This window comes from Oppia nitens, unplaced genomic scaffold (genome assembly GCF_028296485.1).
Source record: "Oppia nitens isolate AA-2021 unplaced genomic scaffold, nextdenovo-longstitch-racon4-pilon3 scaffold5_pilon_pilon_pilon, whole genome shotgun sequence".
Taxonomy (NCBI): Eukaryota; Metazoa; Arthropoda; class Arachnida; order Sarcoptiformes; family Oppiidae; genus Oppia; species Oppia nitens.
In genome coordinates, this window is record NW_026533243.1 from 983,656 (window position 1) to 1,010,135 (window position 26,480).

Below are 26,480 nucleotides of genomic sequence, written 5' to 3' on the forward strand. Positions count from 1 at the left end.
TTAAGCTAGCTCTATTTTAGCAAGATAAGTTTAATTGCTAACTTTTTATATTAGTCATACTGTATGATTGAAAAAATATATACAGAAAACATTGCAATAAATTTATAAATTTTTCAAATATATTATATTCTATAAATTTTGAGATCAATTTAGATAATAATTAAATGCATATGTATTATAACTTTTAAAATAAATTAGATACAAATACTTATTGAATATAAATTATTTATTTTTAAAAGTTTGAGTATTTATTATGGATTATTTRATAAAATAATTTTTAAAAATTAACTATTGTTATAATTTCAAATTTATTAGTAATTAAAATTTAAAATTCATACAGCACATATTATTTATAATTATAATCATTTACAACAAATTTCATTAGTAAGTTAAATATTAAAATTTAAAATTATTATAAATATTATCATGATGAATCTATGGTATTTCATGATTATTTGCTTGTTAATATTGCCACCTAAAAACAAACAAAAAAATAATATTAATCATAAATTTATATATTGTTTATGATATGTTTATATATACATTATTGTATATATTGTACATTAATTAACATAGATTATTGTTAAACATGGATATATTAATTAAAATTTTAAAAAATAAATAATATATAATATTACCCCTTGTCCATAATAATCAAGTGGCATTATAGTTTGTCTTTTCCATAATTTTGATTTATCGTTAAATAATTCAATTATATTTTCATCCTCTAATCATTATATTTTTTAWAAAAAATAATTTTAATTTATATTAAATACTCGATCTATTTTTTTAAAATAATAAAAAATAGTATTAATAATAATCTTACTTCCACCAGCCAGGTACAGTCGACCATCATTAACCAGTAAATGTAAATCCCATTTGTTTGAATCCAACTCAACTAATAATACAGTATATGTGTGCAAAAAATTTATATTTAAATATTTGTATTTAACAAATTAATTAATTTTATATTAATATGAATTTTAATGACTAACCGATTTGTGTCCATTTGTTGGTTTTGGTATCGTATGCCTCACATGTATTGCTGGGATCTTTGTCATGAAATGTGACGCCACCGCACACATAGATCTTGTTATTATAGACTACGGCACCGGGTAGTGATCTAAGATAGTATTACAGACCATAGATATAAAACATATTAAATGTATTATTTTATTTGATTTGTTAATAAAAAAAACAAAATTATCAAACCTTTTCTGTGTCAGCGAAGCTACCGGTGTCCACAAATTGGTTTTCGGATCGTAACGTTCGACAGTTTCTTTTGATTCGCCACCGATGGCATACAGATAGCCCTCATGGGCTACCAGTGCGTGAAAACTTCGGGCCACAGACATCGGCGCCAATGACTGCCATTTACCGGTTTCGGTTGAATAGGACTCACATGAGCTAATTTCTTGGCCATCGCCTATATGTACACAAAATATTATTATCACTAATACTATTATATCTACTATTTTTTTTATTTACCATTTTTATCTGAACGACCGCCGCAAACATATATTTTATTGTTTAGTACATCAGCGCCCGCACCACTTGATTGATTATAATATTAATAATAATAAGATAATTAAATTTAATTAAAATAAAAATAATAATTGTGTTAATCATACAATCGTTTAGTAATTAACGATGCTGTATAAGTCCAATTGCCAGTGTTTGGATCATAAACTTCATTAATATCTAGATTATCGCTATCCTATTACGGTATATATATATATATATGAATAAATAATTTTAATAATTTAATAGTAAATTTATATTTAAAAAAATTAAATTAATAAAATTAAAATTTACATGATTTCCGCCAATGGCATATAGTTTATTATTGAATGCAACTAGGTTAAACAAATTGCGTGCAATGGACAGGGATTCAATCGATTCCCATTCATTAGTCTGGATATTATATTTATTACAGTTAGCATAATCGCGGTCTAAATGTCTATAACCACCGCAAGCATATATTTCATCAGGACTAATTTTATAAAAGATTAATTAAAAATTAATATAAATATATATATATATTAGAAATTATTTATACTGAAATAATATACAATATTAATAAGATATATTTCCAAWTATAAACTTACTTATTTAGTAAATCCTGTAGAAAAATAAAAATAACAAAAAAAACAAAAATTATATTTATTATTTTTAACAATTTTATCAAACAAAAATTTACCTGGTTAGATGTTAGATGAAATGCGTAAATTGTAGCCAAGTTAAGACAAATAGCTACAACTTTAATACTAAATAAATTAATGCAACTCATAATTAGTAAATTAGTTTGTTATAAAACTTAAAAATAATTTTTGTTGATTAAAAAAGTATTTTTATTTATTTAATTAATTTAAATTGAAATTAATTACAGATTTATATACTATAATACTATTATAAAACTTCAAAATAATTTTTCAGGTTTATATACTATTTGTATTTTATTATAAATTAGTCATATTTTATTTAATCTTAAATATATCATTTTGATTAGAAAATTATAATGAGTCTAAAAAAGTGTGTTTTTTAATTTCAATTGTTTTCTGAAATCTTTTTAAAATTAATCTTATATATATATTTATACATTGATTATTTTTATATGTGCTAAATTTATTTATCAATTTTTTTAACCTTATTGGCACTTATATCGTTAAATCACTGATTAATTATAAATTGTCATAGAAAATATTTTTTAGACAATTTATAATTAATCAGTGATTTAACGATATAAGTGCCAATAAGGCTAAAAATTTAAGTGCTAATATTGTACTAATATATCTAATAGTAGTATAATATAAGTAGTATAAGTTTTTATAATTAGTATGACTCATACATAAAGATAAATAAAAATTAATCAATTTTTTTAAAAAAATTATTTTATTTATTATGAAATAGTTATTCGCTGTTTTTATGTATTAGATTTACATATAATAATTATCAAATGATTAAAATAAAGTAATTCTAAAATAATAATTAGTATTTTATTTAAWATATATTATARCTATTTTTATTACTCATATTTACAAATGAAATATTACTTTTAGCTTAAAGTTATATCTTTTTGGTATCTGTTTTGGACAGCGCACCCATATAGCCATAACCACCCCCACCATAGCCGCCACCGTAACCATAGTTTGGATAATATCCGCCATAACCTCCGCCATAACCGCCCCAAAATGGTCGATTACCAAACGGCCGGTAACCTCCATAGCCTCCAAAGCCACCATAACCACCAAACCATCGCCTCCTGAATCCCGGATAACCCCAATATTGATTGGATTTTAAATCTGGAGTACCCGAGTTGAGAGTATCACCATTGTTTTGTTGGACATCAATGGTCTCATATTCATTTGGTGACAACTGTTCGCGATTGCCGGCGACGGCATTGGTGTACACCGTTTGAATGCCTTGACATTGATTTTGTTGTAAATAAATGAACAAAACTGATATAAAAATAAAACTTATGACAAATATTTTTGACATTTTTTTTCTCCGATATAAAATGTTTTACAATTATTTTATTTATTATCACATAAATTGTCTAAATGTATAACTTCTAGTAATCAAAATAATGCTTTATATACTTGGATTCACACAAAAAAATGATTTACATATTTAAATATTGAATATAAATAATAAAAAACAAATTTCAAATAGTTTACAAATTTATTATAATAATAAAAATATAAACAAATAACTAATAACAAAAGTTAAAAAACTTTTAATGTTTTATTTTTTTAATATAAAATTCAATAACCTTAGTATATTTTTTTATTTCCTAAATTTAAAGCTAAATTTAGCTATTAATTTTATTTGTTACTAACAATAATATTTTTATTGTATTTAAAAATAAAATAATTTATATTTAGTAGAAATTTATTGTAAAATAAATATATAATATTATACACTATAATAACAGCAATCAAGTTCAATATCACTATATTTTTTGTATTTTTTTAAATATTTGTTTAGCTGTATTATTGAATATTTAATTTTTATAGTAATTTTAAATTATATTATTATAATTGTTATAGATTTTAGTATTTTTATATATTAGTTTCATTGCACTCATTATTATAATGATAATATGTATGAAAAATTTTAATAATAAATTCAATCACCTTTTTTTACAAGAAAAAAGTTCACTAAAATTTATTTAAGTTTTATATTTTGTCAATAAATTAATTTAGATGTAATTAATATATTGTATATATAAATAAGCAATAATTTACTAGAACATGTTAAAATTTATTAATTTTTTAGTAATTTCAAGTTTTTTTTAAATCTAATATTATAAAATGTTTTATTTATGGCAAATATTTATTATAATTACAACGATAGTTGCTATCAATTTAATAGTTTGTGATCAACAACAACAACACCAACAAAATGATGAACAAAACATCAATTTAGTCAACAAATTGTTTCCAACAATATCTTCAACTAAATCAATGGATGACAAGTCTKCTGATTACAAACGACTGCCTTTATATCCAATATATGGTTGGAGGAGAAGATGGGGTTGTCGTAGATGTWATGGAGGTTATGGTGGTTATGGTGGCTATGGTGGCTATGGTGGCTATGGTGGCTATGGAGGTTATGGAGGTTATGGAGGTTATGGAGGTTATGGAGGTTATAGAGGTTATGGTGGTTATGGTGGCTATGGTGGACACAGAGGTTATGGTGGTTACGGTTTCAATGGTGCCTCTCATGCCATGGAGTCGTGGAAAAAATGGGGACCAACTTATGGTCGACTCTTAGAGCGTATGAATTCAGTAAATGAAAGTGATATCAATAATAATAACAATTATTACAATATAAATGCAACGCAAACTACATTGCTTTTACAATCATAGATACTCAAAAAATGTAATTGTAATGTAAATATTAATTAATAAAAATAAATTTATTAATATATAAAGTACTGTATAATATTGTTAAAATCATAAATCGAAAGTTTCTTCTTAATTAAATAAATAAAAAAAAGTTTTTTTTAGTAAAAAACTAAAGAATGTGTTAAAAATTAAGTTATTATAGATATAGTCTATAATTTTAGATGTCAAGTAAAAAATAACAACAATTATTGTATATCTAATCTCATGCAACTTATAAATAACTATTTAAAATAGAAATTTATTTATTTTTTAAATTAACTAATTATTTTTTATGAAACTACATATACTTGTATAAATACTATACTTTTACTTTTTATACTAATATAGATTTATAATTATATAAATATATAATAATAATAATAATAAACTAAACTATAATCACAAACTAAAAGTTTATTATAACAAAAAAAATTTAATGGATTTTAGCAATTATTACAATAATTTTGATGACTTGGGAACAGTTTTTATTGATGAGATAGTAGTCTATGATTTGGAGCTATTGTGGCCAAACATTTACGAATATCTGGAGAATCTGATTGTCGGGTTTGCGGTCATGTTTTTGTTGGTCTATACATTTGTCTCAATTATTATGACCGACTCTTTTATTATATTTTTGAACACAACTAACGATAGATTTTGGCAAAACATTCAAATTATTAGCGATATATTTCAATGTATTAATCCCGTCTTTAGGTAAATATTATTATATATTAATTATTTATTTATCATAAGTAAATATTATGGGATAGTTATCATTAAAATAATAATAATTTTTTACTAATCATTTTATTATGGATAGACAAGAAACTAATGATCTAAAATATCAATTTATATATTAATACATTTATTACATAATGTAGTAAACATTACGTAATACCTGTAGTTTAAATGTTACTGTAATSTATTTAATGTAGATTTTTATGATATATACATAATATATTTATATAAAGTATTAAATTATGATTTATATTATTTTCTTGAATATCGTTTAAAAAAACATAACTAAATAAATAAATAATAATAATTAAGTTTACTTAATATATTAAGTAACATACAGTATAATCAACAAATGTAATATACATATCAATATATAATATCTATTAGTATTTTTATTTTAAACTCGACAAACAAACTAAAATTATCTCTAAATTATTTTTCAACTATCTATAAATATATATATTTTTTTAAAAATAAAAGTCATAATTATTTAATACACACATAGACTTGTCAATGAAAAAATATTGGATGATTACAAGAGATATCTGGATCATAAAGATTATGTACGACTATTGAAACGATACGAACGATTGAAACGGGATATCGAGTCCCGAAGCGAACTGGAAAAACGAAAGTTTAAACAAAAATATCTGAGACTTCAGCGCCGATATTCAAAGTCTATCGGTGTTATACTATATGATGAAAAAAAGTTGGACTTATTGGAGAAGAAGATGGAAAAAATCGATAGAATCAAGAATATGCCGAAAACATATGTTTTGGCCATCAATGAGGTAATGGTTGACAACAACAATACCGACGATGATATGAGTGGCCGACAACAACAACGCGATAAACAAATCAAACAACTGGTCGATGGGATGCATGTGTTGAATAAGACAGCAATTATTACTGGAAAGACACACAAAATTAGTGATAATTAGTTATAAATCATATCAAATAGACTATACATACTATATATATATATATATATATATGTAATTTCTTATCTATTTAGTTCACTGTAAATATAATTACCGTAAATATTATTATAATAATAATATTAGATAACAAAACTAGATTTATAATAATTTTAGTTTTTAACTTTATTTATTGGATATATTTATATATTTTATTTATATTTAAACTTTTTTTTTCTTATAAAAAAATAAATTCATAAATCAAATCGTAACAAATTTGTTTACGTATTATTACAATTTTAAATACTATTTTAAAGTATTTGAGTATTTTTAAAAATAATAATTTATAATTATTTTTGTTGTTATCGATAATTAATATTTATAAAAAAAATAGACACACGACACACAAATGACTTTGTCAATACATTTAAATAAAAATAAAAAATTAAAACAAAAATTATCACAAATTAATAAGTCGTTATGAAATAAAAACTTTTACAAATATTTACAGTACAATACAATATGTGTTTTTATATGTTTGTCGATATTTTATGAAAAAAAATTAATTATCATTAAAGAGAAAATCTGATAAATACTACTAAATTGGCGTCTGATATGTAAACAACAAAAAGTAAACAATATTTTTATGGAAATATTAAAAAAATGAGAGACAGTTATTAAATTAATTGTTTCAAAAAAATACTTTTTTCAGATTAAAATTCATATATAATAATAATAATTAAGTAAATCATAAGAAAGAAACAAATAATAATTAAATGAAAGATATCATTGGATATCATATGTGAGAGAAAAGTCAATAATAATAAACAACAGAAAAACAAATGCGAAGACTATATATATATATAACACATATTAGATGTGTTGTGTCTCTCTGTTTGTCCATCACTTCAAGAATTTGGACCATTTGCTGACCGGTCGGCTGCCATACAATTGGCTGGGATTTTGCCATAAGATAGCGGCCGCCGTTGACATCGTCGTCGTCGATGTGGACAACGATCTCTGGTCGTCGTCACTGAGCCGACCGTTTTGGCGGCGATCATCAAAGTGATGGTCATTGTTGTTGTTGTCGTTATCTTCATCTGACGACAGTTTCAGACGTTTAGCACTCGACGAATCTGTTGTCATTGAAAACAGAGAAAAACAAATTGAAAAAAAACCAAAAATACAATTGAATTACACAATCAAATGAGTTGTGTTTTTTTTGGGCGCCAAACACAACTACAACAACAATCATACCATCGCTCGAGTCGTTGCCGACATCGTCGTCATCATCGGTAACATAAGTGGCTAACATAGCGGCCAATATCTTGGCGTCGATATCATCGTGATTGGGCACCACCTGAGTTGTGTCCATTGTTATATCGCGGCAGCGGCCGATTGTTGTAAAGTCCAATTGTTGTTGGTGTCCGACACTGTTCAACGATTGTACAGTTAGTCGGCATTCTCTGGCCGATCCGCGACCATAAAACTGTTTAACCGATTGTTTCTGATCGCATACTTTGCACAACCATTTGATTGATTTCTTTGACTGTTGGATCTGATAGGTGTCACAGTGGCAGCACTTGAGCACAACAAACTCTTGTGGCATTGTTTTTTCCCAACCGAAGAGTCAGTGGTGGTCAGTAGTGGCCAATGAGAGAGAGATATTGACAGTTATCGGTACCGAAAAATGGTTACCGAAATAAATGTCTGACAAAAAAATATGAATTGAATTCAAGTTTTTGTTTTTTATGTTTCAATAAAATTCAGAATCGAATCACTGTTTTGTTGTTTGCATTGAATTCTATTATACACTGTATTTACAGTAAATATTTTGCATTCAATGTACAATACATTCAATATATAGTCAATACATTTGCCGCACATTTCTATATGTAATACAGTATTATTAATACAGTCTATACTGTATATTGAGAGAGAGAGTCGACTATACAAAGCATACACACATATATAACGTTACCAAACTATTCAAAATTTACACTTAATATTACCACTTTAGGAGGTTTGAACTCCCTGTTTGTTTGTGTGGGTGTGTTGAGTGCCATTCAAATACAGTAAATGCTGGCGATGTTCTCTCCTCCCCTTTTAATACCGTTACGTTGTTTGTGTGTGTGTTTGAAACTGCCATACTATAGACAGCATGTGTTTTGATGTGTTGTTTTAAATCACATGAAAATCACATTTTTTTTATCGTTTGATTTAAGTTTTTTAAAACTAAATTAAAAGACAATTTGTTTTTGTTTTTTTGTGTGGATTTCATCTACTAATTCAAGACTAGATTATATCATTGAAGAAGTGATTAGTAAAAGATAACAACAAAAACAATAATAATGCCATCAAAGGCAAAGAAGTTGAAGACACCGATAAAGTTGGAGAAGAAGAAGACGACGGCGACGACTAATGATGACAATAAGGATAATAAACGAAAGACACCGAAACAGTTGGTGACTAAAGAAGTAGTGTCGTCGACGACGAAAAAGGTGTCAAATGAGACACCGAAACAATTAGAGAAAGAGTCAGCACCTCTGCCGTCGTCGTCTTCGCCGCCGCTCTCCAAGACATATGTGTCGACCAACAAACTCCAAGAAGCGATTGAAACACTGAAGAAAGTAGTAGCCGTTCGCAACAACGAAGCCCTCAAAAAGGATAAACTACCGCTAATTGATGACCAAAGCGACAGCCGATTTGTACACTTGCAGATCAACTACAAGAAGATTAACTTAAATAAATCGATTTATATCCAATCGATAAGTTTGCCGAATCATTGGCGACACGAAACTGCTTGTGAAACCTGTCTTATTGTTGACGATGTTAACAAAGAGCGGCTGAAAGACAGAGATCTGGATTTAGGTTTGTTTTTTAAGTCTTTAATTTTGTAGTCAATTTTATAACAGCTTTTTGTTTTATTTTGTAGACACAACTAAACAACATTATAGAGATCTATTAGATGCCAGTAATGTCGGCGAATTGATCAGCGAAATATTGCCGCGTCGGGAGCTGAGCACCGAATATACGATACCCGAAGCCAAACAACGTCTTTGTCGCGGATTTGACACATTTCTCTGTGACCGCAAACTAATGCAAAATAAGTTTGACTTTTTGCCACAATTTCTCGGCAAAACTTTTTGGATCGACTACAAGAAGGTTCCGCTTCCCGTTGACCTCAAATCGACAACATTGCGCGCCGATCTCGAGGCCAAACTCAATCAAACACACCTTTATGTTACCGGATTTGGGGACACTCATTGCATCACTATTGGTAATGATAATAATAATAATAGCCATTGTTAACAAAGATTATGTTTTTTTATTTATATTTATTAGGTCTAGTAAATCAATCGACTGACCAATTGTTGGCTAATTTGGTGGCCGTACTCGAGTTTGTGTCTCAAAAGTTTGGCAACAATATACGATCGCTGTCCATCAAAACTGATAAGTCAATGGCCATAACTTTTTATCTCGACTGCGGTCTTATTAGTGACATATATCTTGAACGCAAACACAGCGATCAGTCACCGATTGAGGACGACTTTTCGCATTTCTTGAACGCCAAACTTAAGGTTTTCAGGTCGGGTGATGTCAAAGTAGTAGCCAACGATGATGGTGTCGATGATGATGATGCTATGGACGAGGATATGGTGGCCGAGAAACAATTTTTGGCCATCACTGAGAAGGATGACAAACGAAAAAAGGCGTTTAAAGAGAAAATGAAAAACAATAAAACATTGAATAATAGACATAAGAGAAAGACATTCAAATTGAACGCTAAGAAGAATAGACCAGTCAAGCGAAGACTAGGAACCAAATCCAATGATAATAACAATACTAATGATAGTAATAATAATAATAATGAATAAATTATATTATTTTCCGACAATTATATGAAATTTGTTATTTTTAATGAATTTCAAAATAATTAAAAAATATTTTTTTTATTAACTGTTATTTTTGAATATATTTAACTTAAATATTGACTTACTGTAATTACCGGTATTATTATTTAATAATTTATTACGATTAATTTTAAATGTAATTAAAAAAATTTTTATAATAATTATGGTTAATTGAAAATATTACCGGTAATGAAATAATGTTTTTTATAGAGTTTACGGTATAATAAAAGTTTTATTTAACAGTTTATTGGTTTGAAATTTGTATTTTAATATTGATTTTATTTATTTATTTTTTGCAAAATTATACAAAATTGAGATTTGATATATTTTTTTAGGAAATATTTCAAATTATTGATCGCCTGTTTCACCACCAATGATACATTTGTTGATCATATCCCTGAGCATCTTATTGCATAGTGCAGCGTACGGATTCAATTGGACTACCAGTGCTTTGGCAAAATCGTTACCCAAATTAGCCGACAATTTCATGTCCTCAATGCCTGATATTTTAGATAATAATCAAATTTATTACAAAACCAACTAAAAAACATAAACAAGAAATCAAATGCCTTCGGCTTCTCTTTTATGTAACAAATGAATGAGTCCTCTCTGACAGTAGGCCTGTCGGGCCACTAGTCCTGTACCAGAGCTCAGTCGTATGGCTTCATTCAAGTCTTGCAGTGCCACTGATTTATAATATTACGATTAAGTATGAAATTTAAATTTTAGTTAATTTTAATTATTTATTTTTAATTAAAAAAAACATACATTCAGTGTTTCCTATCACTCGATAAACCTGTGCTCTGTTGTTATAACTGTTAAAAGTTAATAATAATAATAATTAAGTTAAAAATTAAAATTACAATATGTGTTAAATCATAATAAATATATATTTTCAAATTTATTTTTTATGTTAAAAATATTTATCATATATTGTAATTTTATTACCAGTAGTTTTATAATTAATATACTGTACCATGATGCTCTATTGGGTGCCGTATAGATAGCTCTTGTCAACAGTTCCAGTGATCTGTCATATTGGGAACCGTTAGCAGCATTTACGGCCTCTGTTTCCAATTCTTTAGCTAACTGTTCCTCAGCTGTCAATTGTCTAGTAATGTCTGAAATTTAAAAAAAAAACAAAATACAATCGTATATATTATCAACAACTGTATAAAACTATTGACTAATTTTATATTATTTTAGTGTCTCTAATACTGACCATCACTGGCCGTATCGTTGTCATCGGTTGTGGGCATCAATGGATTAAAAATACTGTTTAACACTAATTTATCGTTTGTTGAACACATTATTATTTAATTATATTATTAGTATTCAATTTTTTTTTGAAAAACTTTAGTGTTAGCAATTAGTTTCGCTATTTGTAGTTTGAAATTTGTAATTTGAAATTTGTAATTTACAAAATATTAAAATATCTAAATTATATTTATATATATTCAATACTAATGAGTGCGCATTTAGTACAATGTTTGACAAGTTTTTTTTGTTTTAACTACAACAACAAAAATCTACTAATAATTTATTATGAAATTTATAATTAGAAAAAATAAGTTTTTTTTTTATAAAACAAAACGTGAAATACATAAATAAACTATGTGATTTGTTTGATTGATTTTATCAATTGTACATTTAGTGTGACCATTGGGACATTTTAAAAATACTAATTAATTTAGTATATTTTATTWTAAAATATAACCCTAAAAATGTATTAGATAGGTAAAATATAAAAATTTACTAAAATTTTAATATTTTAATATTAATTATACTGTATTTTTAATGTACCTAATTTGTAGAATTAAAAAAAATAATTGATAATATTCATCAAAGTTTAGACTATCAATTAATTTGTGTCAAGATTTATCCAGATCTAAATGTGGACACTCTAGTCATTGAATCATATAATTCCATGAATATTGTCAACTAATGGCATTGAAAATACTTGGATTACTTATAGAATTAATGTAATTCAAAAAATAAAAATAAAATAAAAAACAAGTTTCTGATGTAATTTTCCAATTCAATAAAATTTTAATAATATAATAATTAATTTTTTTAGAAATACCATCTAAGTTACTACTACAAAAAAAGTTAACTAGGTAATTAGTTTAATTAAATCATTTTTTATATAATTTTAAATTGAAAATAAAATGATAATTAAATAAAGTTAATTAATTCTCGTTTGTTTGTATTAATGTATAGTAGAAACAAATAATTTCAACTAATAAATCCGTAACTCAGTTATTGCATAATTAAGTTTCAATTAATTTAATAATACACTACAAACACAATAGTAATAAAAATAAAAGTTTATATAAAACAATTTCATATGTAATATATACAGTATATATATATATAATATAATAAATAAAAATTGTTGAGTAATGATAAACATAAAATGTTAAACAGTGTTTGACATTAATATAAAGCATTTAATATAACATATAATAAGTAAAGATAAGGATATTTCTCTTTGTATTAATAAAAATGAAAATACAATCAAAATATTTTTATATAGAATTTATTATTAGTCGGTAGTTATGAAATCCCAATGAGAAAAATATAATACATTTTTTTATCAGTTATGTTATAATTTATATTATTATAACTTATAAATTATATTAATAATAACTATTATAATATATGATATAATAAATTTATTATAAAAATTGTTATTAAATTGAATTAATTACAAAATGTTGGTCACAATTGTCTTAATCATAGCGATAGCGATATTCTTGTATTTTATTCAACGAGAAGAAAGCGATCCGAAAACAACATCTCAAACAAATCATATGAATAGTGTCGTCACCAGTAATGGTGTGAATAATAATAATAATAATAATACTGTCACCAAATGTGATGATGAAACCGATCTCCAGAAGCGTGAAGATAATGATAATTCACAACAACAACAACAGCTATTGTTAAGGCGTTTGCATGAAAAGGATGAGACAATCAGTCAATTGAGAAAAGAGTTGAATGAAAGTAACGCACGATTGGATAGCTATCTGTCGGTTACCAAACAGAGCCAAGAGCTGGTCCTACGCAACGATGACAGGGTTAAGGCGGTTAGCAAGTTGTGGGAGGAAAGGAACGACCAAATGGACAGACAGGTTATGACACTCGTCGAAGAAGTGGCACAATTGAAGCGACAAATCGAGAAGTCGGACGACGAGCTTAACTCATATCAGCATAAAGTTATTAATTTGTCGAAAATGTTGACCGAAAGTCAGAATCAAGTCGACGACTTGGAGTCACAGTTGGAACAGCTTATAGAGGTTGAGGACCGGTGCGCCCAAAAGTCTCAGCGCATACAACTACTACAGTCAGAGATCGAGCACTTGGAGGAAGTCAGGCGTAAAGAGGCCGACAAATACCGGAATTCAATTACCGAAAGGGATCTCAAGATTCAACAATTGGAAAGCATTTGCCACGAACTGAGAGTCAGTAGTAGTAGTAGTCCATCGACGACAGYGTCGACACAGCTGTGACCTCAACTTTTYAATTTTTAAAAACTAACCATCACCTCCCARTCCCAAATACMAATATATGTAAGTGCTRTGTGGACATACTGTACTACACACAYACACGCAAACACACCTGTCCTWAAACATTTACCACCACATTCCAAGTCAAACCATCTCAAATCACACACACACACACACATACATACCGTACCCCTTAAGCAATCATTAACATTTTATATTTAAAAAAAAAAAACATACCGGTTCTCTCKCTTTTATCTCTTTCAAGTTGTGTGCGTTTTTCAGCCTTTTTTAAGAGCCTTACTTTCCAGTGATTTAAAGTTACGATTAGTTTTTTTTAATAAAATTTATTTATTTATTTATCTCATTATAATAAATAGCTTTCATTTCATACGAGTTTTTTTTCTCTAAGCAATACAACACACACTTGTTTTGTTTAGCCAAACATTWCATAACATACTATTGAAGTTTGTAATTATAAAGTCAATAGTTTAGACTTTTTTGTTGTTGAAACTAACAAACTTCTGATATTTCTATACAYATTTGCATTTGAATTATATATATAAAAAACAAAAATAAATACTATATTTAAGTGTTTGCATAATTTATTCATTTTAATAATTAATATAATTATATAATACAACAATCATCATAATCAACGTAACGATGATTACAAAAATAATAATAATAATAAAATAAATTATACATTACTATGTATAGTGGATATATAAATAATTTTTGTGAACACAAAATTATGGCACAATATAAAACAACTTATTATATATTATGCTAAGTTGTTTAAGATTACTGTATTATTATTATTACTATTTAAAAAAACAATTTTTGATTAATAAATAAATTACTACTTATGTTAGGGAAGTGCTGACAATTTCAATTGAGATGTTATTTCAAATGCTCTCTCTCTCTCTCTCTCTCTCTCTCTCTTTACTAACAATTACTTGTAATTATAATCAATAACAATATTTATGGTATCATTAATATAACGATAAAACTAATTGGATGTATTTATATAAAGTATATATATATATATATAAAATTATRATATTTTGTTAATAACTAAAATCAATGCATTCWCACACAATTAAATATTATTGGCAGTAAATAATAACAACAAAAATATTTGAAAATCAAATTATGAYAAATTTGTTCAGAAATAAAATTGATTTTTCTATATTTAAAAAAACAATTAACAAAAAAAAGTTTGATACCATAACTAGTTATTATATACCGTATATATAAAAATTTTCGTGCAATAAGTAGTTATTAGACGCAAAAAAATTTCAATCAATAGATGTTAAAATTATATATTATTATAAAAATTGTTTTATTTTATTTTTTCAATCAACACTAATTTCAAAGTATAAAAAAAAATCTTAACCGGAGATGAAATCATAAAATTTTTTGTGCGATTTTTTATTTTAAGTCTCACTGATAATCACGGACTGTGTCTTTTGATTATTAAAATTCCTCGACTTTTATCTCAAATCAAAATGCATTAAAATTGTTTAGGAAATCCTATGATTTATTATATAACAACATATAAATGGTTTAACTAAAACTAATAAAAAAAACTAAATACTAATAATCATAAAAAAGCTCTTTTAAAATCAGTTATACAATATATATTTACACTCAATATCTTGGATACAAAAATATTTTCTCATTAATAACAAATACAATTATTATATACAGTATATGATGTTTAACATAAATTTTTCACATAAACATTATTATTATTATATCATTATGATTTTACTGTAATAATAATTATTGTTATAACTATAATTTTACATATAATTTTTCAATATTAAATACATTATTTCCATATTAAATGTTTAGGTGTGAAATATGATATATTACTGTATATATGTTAATAATATTAATATAATTTTGTAATCTGAATAACAAAAAAAAACTAGTTTTTCTCAATCATTTCAACAAATATTTGATTTTCAGATTTTTTGTTGTATATATTAGTGAATATTTTTTTTATAAAAATATATAACTAGAGAATTACATTCACAAATAAACAACTCTCGTTATTTAAAATAATAAAAAATAAATATTAATAATAATAAAAAATAACATAATTAATAATGAGATTTGACATGAAATGCATTTTTATGATAATTAGTGGATTACAAACACAAACAATTTCAATGGAGAGAGAGAGAGTAGAGTATAATGTTATGTACTTTACATTAAATGTTTTTAAAAAGGCATAGCTCGTGATGTTTAACATTTATTTTGCGGGCACAGGGATGGTAGTGGTGAGTGAAACATGAGTAATACAAGTACCCAGAAATATATATATAATCGTGAAATACTATATGATAATTACAAGTAAATGCCTTAATTGGTGGCTTAATTACATCCAAATAGCATTTTTTGTTTTTTGAAAAAAACAATCATTTTAAGAGATGACTAGACATTTATAATGTCGAGAAAAAATAACTTATTATAAATAAATAGAAACTAATTTTTTCTTTAAAAAATAAAAATAAACGCTAAATAAAAGCAGATCATTAACAACAATAATTGGATCCATAATTATAACAATTATAATTTCGGATTCAATGTTATATTATATAACACAACTTTGTTATCAAATATTTGTAATAAAACTATAATAATATGATATAGTTTTTTGTTTTCAATTCATATCGTATTTAATGCGAACCCATTCCCTGTTTTTCGACGAGTATTTAATCGCCTCAATCACTGCCTGAACGTAGAGGCCGTCCTCAAAATTGGCGGCCAAACCAACAGCTTCTTTGGCCCATCGATGAAGAATCTCATCATTGCTATGGACGTCAACACCGCTGCCGTTGTTTGGATGTCCATCGCCATCGTTGAAGCCGTTGGGCATACATTCYGTTTCAGGTGAAAACTGAAAGGCGTTCTTCAGGGCCGATAACATACGAGACAATCCCTTGCCGTAGGGCTTTGGCAACACATTATTATTATTATTGTTATTATTAATATTATTATTGTTGTTGTTTTTGGCACTTATACTGACACAGTTATCACTGATTGGGTCGTCACTGTCGGCAAATAGTAGTTCCTCTTTCCCAGAACTGTTGAGCTGAGCGTATAGATCACCGGAACGACAAACAAGATATCCTTTTGAACCGCATATCAATATTTCGTGACTAAATTTCCCGCAATAATGTGAGTTCAGTGTCACGTTAGCGACGGTTAAGCTGTTCTGCATTTCCATCTGAAAGGTAACAAAATCGTCGGCCGTTATCCTTCTCAGTCCAAACACTAAATCAAAATCAATTGTAAATAAATTATTTATTAAATTGATTGATAAATATTTTCATCAAAAAAAAACATAAAAATAAGTAAATGTCATACCATTATCTTTGAGTTGATTAAAACTTTTAACTATTCCGGTAACCCGTTTGGCACGTAGTTCGGTAACAAACGTAATAATATCGATAACATGTGTGCCGATTGTGGACAATAGACCGCCGCCCATCAGTTCATCACAACTGACAGAATAATTGTCCAAACCTTAAGACATCAATTAAAAAAACACAAAACAAACGGGAAATTATAAACCACATGAAATTATCACCAAACAGATCACATGATAACTATCATAAATACCTTGTAGTGAACTGCCGAAGACATTACAGTTGATGACATTGATTTGGCCAATATATCCGTCGGCAATCAAACTTTTCATTTTGACAAATGCCGGCAAAAATCTTAGAGTATTGAAGAATATGGTGATCAGTGACGGATAGTTAAAGGCCGCCTTTTTCATGGCCAACATCTGATCGTAGGATAGCGCGGGCGGACAGTCGCACAGTACATGTTTGCCGATACCGCACGCTTTGGTGGCAATCTGTTCGTGAAGATGTGGCGGACAAGCGATAACAATCAATTGGATGGACGACTCCAACAATACCCGATCGATAACATCGGTGGCCAATTTGATGTCCAATTCGCGGGCCATTTGTTGGGCTGTTTCGAGACAGTGCGACCAAATGGCTTCCACGCGGAAACCTTTTGATCGGAGATTGGCCACTAAAATGCGTACCAATTCGCCGCAACCAAAGATACCGATTCCGGGCAACATTGTGCTGACCGTTGTTTGCGCCGATTGGCCGACCCGTTTGAATCACAAATTAAACGATTATCGGGTTATTACTCAAGTGACCACTTGAGTTGGTGGTCATCGACGGCTAGCGAAGATTGGCCTCCGAAATGTTGCATTAGTTTTGCGCGCAAATCAATGATTGATTGATTGAATGAATCACTTATTTATTTATTTCAATGCATTTCTCTCTCAAATTTTGGGTTTCACTGCTATAATAGCAATACTATTACTAATACTAATAAACAATAATATCTATAACTTTAATATTATTAGCGATAAAATAACATTGCATTCAATAGYAAWRCATCAATACATAGCATTGCATTCACTCTCTATGTATTAAAAATAAATAATAATAATAATAAAAAACTTGACGTTTTGTTGGCAAACCGTTTATATGTAATGTTAGTATAAAATATACACAAACTGTGCGCCCATTGGCTGACAAAGCAATGCAATCATACTATCAGTGCATTTGCTTAAAATTTTGTTTGATATAAAATAATGCTTTAGTAATTAGTAATAAATAATATTAATATAAAACAAAACTCAGCGATTGCTAATAATATATGCTTTCAATACTGCATTGACAATACTGATTGCATACTGTTTTCATGTAGGCGAACACCTCTATAACACGTGTGTGTTGTTTATAGAGGTGTTTATCTATCTATCTATGAAAACGTGTTTTGATTTTTTTWAAAACACATTTAAATGTCTTCATTGAATTGTCGATCACTTGAATTGATCCCATAGTGTTGCCTAATCTTGCAGTGTTTGTCTTATTATTATTATTATTATCACCACAAGTGTGATGATGGCCACCAGCAAAGTGCTGCAAAAGATTAAGCCACGCGATGTTGACAACAGCGGCGATGAAGACTTTGTGACCGCCGATAAAGAGTTGATGGACTCGGTTGAGGACAACGATAATCGTGTTATCGGCGGCGGTGGCAGTGATGACGATGTCAATTACGACAAACTGTTGGCCGATGTTTCGTTGTTGGATTCGGCAAAGAAGAAACAATTGAAATGGAAAGCCACCCGATTCGAGGCCAAAGATGTGGTCAACGAATTTAATTTGTCGCAAAGTATGACTTCGGCGGTGAAGATATTTTTTTTGTTTATTTTGTGTCCATTTAATTGATTCTTTGATACTTTTTTTCAGGCGATAAGACCAAGTTGTCGATCAACGACCTGTTGAGCGAAGTACGCGATACGGGAACCGGTAATCTGAAGAAGTTGAAACACTGGCATAAGAGACGATTGCTGGACGAACCGCTCGAACGGTCGGAGGCCAAGAAAATCAAACGCGCCGTTAATTACGATCAAACGGGTCGGGCGTTGACCAAATGGGATCCCGTAGTCGACAGCAATCGTGCGGCATCGCAGTTGAAGTTTCCGCTCAATCAAAAAACACTGTCACTCGAACCGGCCAAAGAAGTGGTCAAAAAGTTTACGCCGAAAACGCCGATGGAGTTGCAAATTGCAGAAATGTTAAGCAAATCGGAAAACACATTAACTGATGATAAGGTACTGTATTTTCAGATTACAATAATTTACTTTTTGTCGACAATTTTGTTACCCATATATTACTTGACTCTAAACTAGGCGTTAACTGTGGCCGAAGAAAAGATAATGAAAGCGATGAGTTTAGACGAAGCCCGGATCAGACACCGAGAGATTCAAAAGATGAGAGCATTGATGAGCTATCAGGAGGTGAAACTGAAACGACAGGCAAAGATTAAGAGCAAACGGTATCACAGGATTTTGAAACGCGAACGACTGAAGAAGAGTCTCGAAGAGTTTGAAAAAGAGAAGAAAGAAAATCCCGATGCGGCCATTGATAAGCTTCAAGAGTTGGAAAAACTTCGGGCACTGGAGAGAGCCAGTCTTAAGCATAAGAATACAGGAAAGTGGGCAAAACATTTGAAACTCAGATCCAAATACGATGATAATGCAAGGGCTGCCCTCTCGGAACAGCTACAGATCAGCAATAAATTGTTGCAAAAGAAGGTACACTTTGAAGACGACGACAACGACGATGATAATAATAATAACAGTGATGATGATTCTGGCGATGACGAAGAAGATAATGCCAATAAAGATGATGAGTTTACGCCATTACCTAATGACTACAATCCATGGATGAGATCTGGCAGTACTGGTAGTGGTATTGTTCAGCCGAAACCACAACACATTAAGCAAATAAGTAACGATACAAATGCTGAAGACATTGATAGACCAATTAATTATGAAACGAGTGGTCCTATTAGTGATGAACAAATTTCAGCTGATTTGGACGTAGAGTTCATTGAAGATAATAACAATAATACCAACAACAGTGTCGTCGAAATTGACAACAATAGTGTTGTTGTTGGCAATGAAAAGACCAGCACTGAAAAGGTGGCGTCAAAAGAGGCGGCTATCGATCCAAACGATTTCATTACTGTCAAAGCAAACAAAGTGAAGTCTTCGTTTCCAAATTTAGTTACCGATTTGGATTCAGATGGTGAAGACAACGACGACGACGAATCGGATGGTGTGTCCGATGATGAACAAAGACAACTGGTGTCTGAGGCGTTCGCTGACGACGATGTACTAAACGATTTTAAGAAATCGAAACGCGAAAAGATTGAAAACGAATCGGAGAAGAATGTCAGTCTGTTTTTGCCCGGTTGGGGACAATGGGGTGGAGTAGGACTGAAGATCAGTAAGAAAAAGAAGAAACGATTTACTCTAAAACCAGCGAAAAAAGGCAAACGAAAAGATCATAGTATCGGAAATGTTATAATTTCGGAGAAAAAAGATGAAACGGTTGGCAAATATAGAGTTAAACAATTGCCGTTTCCCTACAAAAATGTCGAAGAATTTGAAAAAAGTATTCGACATCCGATCGGCCGAACGTGGAATCCCGAAGTTGCCTATCGCGAGTTGACCGAACCCAAACTGGTCACCAAAATAGGCGCAATTATAGACCCGATAGACAAGGAGGCACTCATAAATTCCAGAGTCGGTAAGAATAAAAGAAACAGTAGTTTAAAAGTAAATTTCAAATCAAAACGAAAACATCAGACAAACCAAAAGAAACCACAGAAAATACAATCGGAAAAGATATCAGAAAAATAAGTTATTTTTTTTATACAAATAAATAAATATTTAATTAAATTAAAAAATAAATAAATAAATGTTTTATGATTCATATAATAAATAGTGTGATTTGTTGTTGTTATTAAATGATTAATGTTTACGATTAAAAAAAAGTTGTGCCCAAAGCGTGTTAGTTAGTTAGCTAACTGTTCACAGTGTCGGCCCGTATATCCGACCACACATTTGCACAGATAGCTGCCCTCTGCCTTTTCCACGTTAATACATGTGCCCGAATTGGTGCACGGGTTCGGGTTCAGTTCGCACCAATCCAATCGTTCTGAGCATGTGATGCCACCCCATCCAGGTTTGCAATCACACGTCCACGGGTTTGTATTACAGGATCCCTGATCGCAGCCCGGATACGGCACACAATCGGTACAGTTAGAGCCTAACGGTGCCAAACATTACAAGTCATTCAATTGGACGATAAAAAGTTTTTTTCTAAAAGAATTGCTGCCCTACCTGTCCATCCGATTTTGCATCGACACTCTTTGGGACGCCGACACCATCCCTGCTGTTTGTCGCAGCCAACGGAGCAAATGGCTATTAATTTAAATATTAATTATTATAGTTATTTATTTTTTGTTAATAATAATACGGTAATTAATTTTTTTATTGAGTCAATTAATTAGCTAATTAGGCCTTACGCGTTGAACAAAACATGCCCTCCCAGCCATCATTGCAATTACAATCTAACGGTTCGTGACACGACCCGTGTTGACAACCAGGAAGTGTCGAACATTGGGTACAGTTGTCGCCCTCCCAGCTATAGGTTTATCCCCACCGAAAAAAATATTATACAATTAATTAATTAATTTTTTTAATTACTCTCTCATTAAACAGAAAAAAATAATTTTAAATTAATTTTATTATATTTATAAKAAAAAACTCATACCCGAATCTACACTTGCATTCACCCGGAACACTGCAATAGCCTATATTTAGATACAACAACAACAAAAAAGGATTTATTTTCAGCACATGTATCTTAATTGTCCGTTTTTATCACAAAAAATATACCGTTTTTCTGATCGCAGCCATCCTTACATTTAGCTATTTAAATACGATATTGAAATATATAAATAACTTTTTTTTGTATTGTTATTTAATTATTAAAACTATAGGACAAAGTACTTACGGGCGTTGCAAAACATGCCGGTCCAGCCTTCCTCGCACCTACACTCCAACGGTTTTGTACAGTATCCATGTGCGCACCCGGGTATAGTCATACAATAGTCACAATTCAGGCCTGTCCAACCAAATTTGCACTGACACTTACCCGGTTGTTCACAATATCTATCATTTTTTGTTGTTAAAAATAAACTAATATTAAGAATATTCTTATATCTTAAAAAGACTAATTAAATGAACTACCCGTGCGATGGATGACACGACTCCATACATATGGGTTCGTCACAGTTGTCTCCTTTCCAGCCAACAGGACATCGACTTTCATCGCGAGTCTCATTCATAAATATCTCATATGTGGGCGTTATTCGCCATCTGAACGAAAACTGTACATTTGTCGAGTTGTTCCGCTTCTGGAGGTAACCACCGCCACCACCACCACTACTGGCACTACTAATACTACTACTCTTTCCATTATAATTCCAATCGCTTCCATCGATACTATTGCTGTCAATACTAATATTCTTTGTCTCAATATATCTGGTGACGAGCTTATCATTGGTGTCGGGTTTCTGTTTATGCCAGACCTCTATAAGCACAAGTAGTTGCTTACTCTTGAGCTCATCCGCTGAATTGTTAAACAACTTATGCGAACTGATTATTGTCTTCAATTTGATGGGCAATGAATTATTTGTTATGATATCAGTCATCCAGAAAGCTATGGAACAGGAGTTCGATGACGACGTGTTGGTCAATGTCTTACCTGTTCCGGCTTTCTTGCTATCGTTGGGCGAAGTAGTAGAGGACGTCCAGAATATCCTTTTTTTAAAGAAAAGTAGCCATAATTATAACTTAAGATAATAGGTATCATATTATATAAATTATATATAGTATATACGATATATACCTATTGATAATATTTCGAAAAATAGATGGCTTTTTAGTGGAAAGTTGTTCTTCTCGGCGCTCTTTAGGCATAATAATGGTTGAGATCTTGTTTTGCTGTTCCGATATACATATCTTCCAGTATGGCCTACAAGTGGCATTACCGCCCCGACACAGACCACTCGACTTATAGCCACTGCAACAGTTTCCGTTCAATAGCCGACCGTTGCTGTTGACAAAGTCGAGGACATTAAACTCTACCGCATAGTAACTGTCTCGCAAAGAGTCCTTTTTAAGAAAATATTATTAATTTTTAATTTAATATCTATTATTACCAATAAGTAATTAAAAAAACAATACTAATTATTATAATATTAATAATATTTTAAGCAAATGTTTACTTTACTGTATTTTTTAAGGTCAAGGTTAGCAATACTTACTACCGGTATTGAAAAGTTTTAAAAGTCATAAAACTTTTATATATATATATAATAAAGAATTTAATTTAATTAAAAATAGTAATAATAATAAATAATAGAAATCAATACCTCATATATATGTGCAGTAATGACATCGATATATATGCAAAATGTTATTATTGAAACATGAAATAAAAATTTTATTATACTATTAGACATGACTTTTGTTGAGGTGTGTAATGTGTATACAGTATATACAGTATAAATATATATGTATTTCTAGAACAGATATCACAAGATAAATGACAATAAAATCAAAAAATTTTATGACATTAGATGATGATTGTTTTTAGTGATCAAATCACTACTGGGTGTAATACAACAATTACACCACAACTAAAAAAGTTTACTACCAGTGCTCTTAACATTGAATAAAATGCTAAGATTAAATATATATATATATATATATAAACTGAGTCCAAAATAAAAGTTTTCACTTAAAGTTCGTTGACTTTTAATATGTTTATTATTATCATATTATTTTWTTTTTTTGCTTTTTGATGGGCACTGAAACTAAAACTTGAATTAAGTCGTTATACTACTAGAAGTAGTATTAGTAGTACTTGTCTGCCGTTAGGTAAGGTCCAGGTCTTATAAGTCACTACTAATACAACTACAGTACTAACACTATATTATTATTATTATGTAATACAATATCAAGAATTTTTTTAAAAAAAACATAGTTTTCTAATCTTGTATTTTAGTTGAAAATTTATTTATTTTTTTTAAAAAAAGTTAAAAACTCTATCTCTATCTATCTAACGATGCGATGTGTAAATTAGTCGACACATACATACATATACTGTAGACCAGACAGACATACATTATATACAATACCAGTGCTATTGGATTGTCTTCCGGTGAGAGCACTCTCGAGAACTGGTAGAACATAACCTTTCTTTCCTTTTTTTTTTTACTTAAAGGTGACGGTTATGTTGTGAATGTGTTTTCTTGCGGTTAATACATTTAAATGTAATTATTTTCTATTTTTACTCATATTTTTTGTGCAGATTTTTAAAAAAAAAAATCTAATTTTTGTGTGAAATTTTAAGTATATATTATATATAAATTATACTAATAATAATAATATGCACTTAAATACATATTTTAAACTTAATGTCTATTATCTTTTATTTTTTTCTCGTTTTTTTCTCTCTCTCTCTCTTAAATCTATAGGTGCCTGTAAGTTGAGTATTATAAACTATTTTTTCTAACTATTAAAGTTTTTTACTATTTAAACTATTTAAAAAAAAACTCTAATAAAATTAGTCTATTTTTTAAAAAAATATCAGTCACTGGGAAGTTATGTACCTGTAATTATAAAATAATTAATATATAGATATTATTATTATAGATATAATATTCTATATAATATTCTTATATATAAATCTTATAGTCTTTATTGATAAAATAATAATTAAATCAACAGTTTTTTTACTAATAATTATAAAACATATTTTTAAAAATTATAGATTTTTATATATTCTATTAATACATATATATATATATAAGATATTTTTATCTCTAATTATAATAAATATAATATTATTTAAATAATAAATTAAAGAAATTAGTAAATATAAAATTTATAATTTTTTATACATCGTTTTTCAATATAATATATTTTCTTGTTTTGCAAATTAAATAAATATAACTAAAATCTTATTATTAAGTTATACTTTTTAGCATATTTTTGAGTATTCATGCAATTTTTTAATTAATTGCAACGTAAAAGTTATTTTTAAGCTTAAGTTATTGTTTTAAAGTTTTTTTAGCATTTAAAATAACATTATTATATTGATTTTATTTAAAAATAGGCAATTAGAATAATTCTATATAATTCTAAAAAAAAATTCTAACCACATATAATGTAGAATATTTTGATTTTAATATTTTATATTTTTAAATAATATTTATATGATTATAATATATCAATAATATCTATCTATTGTATGTACTGTACAATACTGTATGTTAATTTTTTATTATATTTAAATTACGATAAAAATATTCAAAGCTATAATTAATTACTATTAAAATATTATTTGTATTAATTAATATAACTATTGTATTAATATTTCAATTAATATTTGTATTATAATAAGAAAATATTTGAATAATATAACTGTTAAACAAACAATCGAAAACATTGAACACTTTGTTCATTACAATTACATAACAATTGATAACCAAATACTATAAACTACCAGTCAGTTTGAAACAAGTGTTGATTATAACTGTATTTAAATTATCTACTATTTTGACAATTATTAAATTTATGATTAGTGGCTCTACTAATAAATCGTATCTTATTAGCACTGGTAGGTGATTTTACACATATATATGGTAATGGATATCTATTATCATATATAGTGTCAACAATTTTATTTAGTTTAACTCATAATTCATACAAACTGGTTATGATATATCAGGATTTCAATAAAAATTATTATAAATTCTTGTATTTTATTTATGACATGAAATCTAGTCGATTAAACTATAGACTAATAATTATAATAATTATAATCTGTTTATTATTAGATTTTTAATTTTAAGTTTTATAAAAATTTTATTGTCCACTACTTATTTTTAATTACTATTTTGATGAATATAATTACCAAAATATATGTTTACCCAAACAAACTATCTATCCAGTTCAATTATATTTATCGTTATATGGTTATTAATTACAGTAATAGATTTTTTTGGTTACTTGTAGGTTATGTATATATAATTTTCTTT

General features: G+C 28.3%; 9 protein-coding genes across 9 annotated transcripts; 3 read left to right on the plus strand and 6 right to left on the minus strand.

The window, feature by feature from the left end:
- Positions 1–377: 377 nt before the first annotated feature.
- LOC128961281 (kelch-like ECH-associated protein 1) lies at positions 378–2,327 on the minus strand. The gene is made up of 10 exons (XM_054307499.1): positions 2,201–2,327; positions 2,109–2,122; positions 1,816–1,993; positions 1,632–1,717; positions 1,489–1,553; positions 1,213–1,426; positions 996–1,123; positions 827–898; positions 639–727; positions 378–475 (listed from the first exon to the last, which is right to left on the minus strand). The coding sequence occupies exons 1-10, from the start codon at positions 2,288–2,290 to the stop codon at positions 452–454; spliced, it is 960 nt and encodes a 319-aa protein (XP_054163474.1). The 5' UTR covers positions 2,291–2,327; the 3' UTR covers positions 378–451.
- Positions 2,328–3,066: 739 nt separating this feature from the next.
- On the minus strand, positions 3,067–4,420 carry LOC128961111 (shematrin-like protein 2). The gene is made up of 2 exons (XM_054307316.1): positions 4,402–4,420; positions 3,067–3,458 (listed from the first exon to the last, which is right to left on the minus strand). The coding sequence occupies exons 1-2, from the start codon at positions 4,418–4,420 to the stop codon at positions 3,067–3,069; spliced, it is 411 nt and encodes a 136-aa protein (XP_054163291.1).
- A 46-nt stretch (positions 4,421–4,466) lies between these two features.
- LOC128961112 (keratin, type II cytoskeletal 2 epidermal-like) lies at positions 4,467–6,568 on the plus strand. Its single transcript, XM_054307317.1, has 3 exons — positions 4,467–4,800; positions 5,372–5,603; positions 6,133–6,568. Exons 1-3 carry the CDS (start codon positions 4,467–4,469, stop codon positions 6,566–6,568), a joined length of 1,002 nt encoding a protein of 333 aa, XP_054163292.1.
- Positions 6,569–7,267: 699 nt separating this feature from the next.
- LOC128961211 (uncharacterized) lies at positions 7,268–8,446 on the minus strand. Its single transcript, XM_054307423.1, has 2 exons — positions 7,802–8,446; positions 7,268–7,680 (listed from the first exon to the last, which is right to left on the minus strand). The coding sequence occupies exons 1-2, from the start codon at positions 8,151–8,153 to the stop codon at positions 7,448–7,450; spliced, it is 585 nt and encodes a 194-aa protein (XP_054163398.1). The 5' UTR covers positions 8,154–8,446; the 3' UTR covers positions 7,268–7,447.
- Positions 8,447–8,697: 251 nt separating this feature from the next.
- On the plus strand, positions 8,698–10,435 carry LOC128961043 (uncharacterized). Its single transcript, XM_054307247.1, has 3 exons — positions 8,698–9,415; positions 9,480–9,824; positions 9,890–10,435. The coding sequence occupies exons 1-3, from the start codon at positions 8,896–8,898 to the stop codon at positions 10,420–10,422; spliced, it is 1,398 nt and encodes a 465-aa protein (XP_054163222.1). The 5' UTR covers positions 8,698–8,895; the 3' UTR covers positions 10,423–10,435.
- A 345-nt stretch (positions 10,436–10,780) lies between these two features.
- Positions 10,781–11,873, minus strand: LOC128961277 (tetratricopeptide repeat protein 36 homolog). Its single transcript, XM_054307495.1, has 5 exons — positions 11,681–11,873; positions 11,435–11,579; positions 11,227–11,273; positions 11,028–11,144; positions 10,781–10,958 (listed from the first exon to the last, which is right to left on the minus strand). Exons 1-5 carry the CDS (start codon positions 11,766–11,768, stop codon positions 10,807–10,809), a joined length of 549 nt encoding a protein of 182 aa, XP_054163470.1. The 5' UTR covers positions 11,769–11,873; the 3' UTR covers positions 10,781–10,806.
- Positions 11,874–16,638: 4,765 nt separating this feature from the next.
- On the minus strand, positions 16,639–18,349 carry LOC128961113 (glucose-fructose oxidoreductase domain-containing protein 2-like). The gene is made up of 4 exons (XM_054307319.1): positions 17,601–18,349; positions 17,346–17,504; positions 17,005–17,252; positions 16,639–16,929 (listed from the first exon to the last, which is right to left on the minus strand). The coding sequence occupies exons 1-4, from the start codon at positions 18,073–18,075 to the stop codon at positions 16,639–16,641; spliced, it is 1,173 nt and encodes a 390-aa protein (XP_054163294.1). The 5' UTR covers positions 18,076–18,349.
- A 396-nt stretch (positions 18,350–18,745) lies between these two features.
- LOC128961838 (U3 small nucleolar RNA-associated protein 14 homolog B-like) lies at positions 18,746–21,256 on the plus strand. The gene is made up of 3 exons (XM_054308127.1): positions 18,746–19,187; positions 19,265–19,629; positions 19,708–21,256. The coding sequence occupies exons 1-3, from the start codon at positions 18,911–18,913 to the stop codon at positions 21,223–21,225; spliced, it is 2,160 nt and encodes a 719-aa protein (XP_054164102.1). The 5' UTR covers positions 18,746–18,910; the 3' UTR covers positions 21,226–21,256.
- A 124-nt stretch (positions 21,257–21,380) lies between these two features.
- Positions 21,381–24,629, minus strand: LOC128961114 (delta-like protein 1). Its single transcript, XM_054307320.1, has 10 exons — positions 24,576–24,629; positions 23,808–23,849; positions 23,282–23,547; positions 22,621–23,193; positions 22,385–22,542; positions 22,267–22,299; positions 22,142–22,181; positions 21,894–22,012; positions 21,709–21,789; positions 21,381–21,634 (listed from the first exon to the last, which is right to left on the minus strand). The coding sequence occupies exons 1-10, from the start codon at positions 24,627–24,629 to the stop codon at positions 21,381–21,383; spliced, it is 1,620 nt and encodes a 539-aa protein (XP_054163295.1).
- Between the last annotated feature and the right edge of the window lie 1,851 nt (positions 24,630–26,480).

Bases quoted from the DNA above. Each gene is read 5' to 3' on its own strand.
- LOC128961281 (XM_054307499.1), bottom strand. From the start codon at position 2,290: ATGAGTTGCATTAATTTATTTAGTATTAAAGTTGTAGCTATTTGTCTT. The intron at 899-995 runs GTTAGTCATTAA...CTGTATTATTAG, and splicing joins CAACAAATGGACACAAATCG to TTGAGTTGGATTCAAACAAA. The intron at 476-638 runs GTAATATTATAT...GTTTGTTTTTAG, and splicing joins TTGATTATTATGGACAAGGG to GTGGCAATATTAACAAGCAA.
- LOC128961211 (XM_054307423.1), bottom strand. From the start codon at position 8,153: ATGCCACAAGAGTTTGTTGTGCTCAAGTGCTGCCACTGTGACACCTAT. The intron at 7,681-7,801 runs GTATGATTGTTG...CAATGACAACAG, and splicing joins CGGCAACGACTCGAGCGATG to ATTCGTCGAGTGCTAAACGT.
- LOC128961043 (XM_054307247.1), top strand. From the start codon at position 8,896: ATGCCATCAAAGGCAAAGAAGTTGAAGACACCGATAAAGTTGGAGAAG. The intron at 9,416-9,479 runs GTTTGTTTTTTA...TTTATTTTGTAG, and splicing joins AGACAGAGATCTGGATTTAG to ACACAACTAAACAACATTAT. The intron at 9,825-9,889 runs GTAATGATAATA...TATATTTATTAG, and splicing joins CACTCATTGCATCACTATTG to GTCTAGTAAATCAATCGACT.
- LOC128961277 (XM_054307495.1), bottom strand. From the start codon at position 11,768: ATGTGTTCAACAAACGATAAATTAGTGTTAAACAGTATTTTTAATCCA. The intron at 11,274-11,434 runs GTACAGTATATT...AACTTTTAACAG, and splicing joins GCACCCAATAGAGCATCATG to TTATAACAACAGAGCACAGG. The intron at 10,959-11,027 runs GCATTTGATTTC...CTAAAATATCAG, and splicing joins ACATAAAAGAGAAGCCGAAG to GCATTGAGGACATGAAATTG.
- LOC128961838 (XM_054308127.1), top strand. From the start codon at position 18,911: ATGATGGCCACCAGCAAAGTGCTGCAAAAGATTAAGCCACGCGATGTT. The intron at 19,188-19,264 runs GTATGACTTCGG...ACTTTTTTTCAG, and splicing joins CGAATTTAATTTGTCGCAAA to GCGATAAGACCAAGTTGTCG. The intron at 19,630-19,707 runs GTACTGTATTTT...ACTCTAAACTAG, and splicing joins ACACATTAACTGATGATAAG to GCGTTAACTGTGGCCGAAGA.
- LOC128961114 (XM_054307320.1), bottom strand. From the start codon at position 24,629: ATGTTCTACCAGTTCTCGAGAGTGCTCTCACCGGAAGACAATCCAATA. The intron at 23,548-23,807 runs GTATTGATTTCT...TTTCTTAAAAAG, and splicing joins TTACTGCACATATATATGAG to GACTCTTTGCGAGACAGTTA. The intron at 21,790-21,893 runs GTAAGGCCTAAT...TTAAATTAATAG, and splicing joins GGGCATGTTTTGTTCAACGC to CCATTTGCTCCGTTGGCTGC.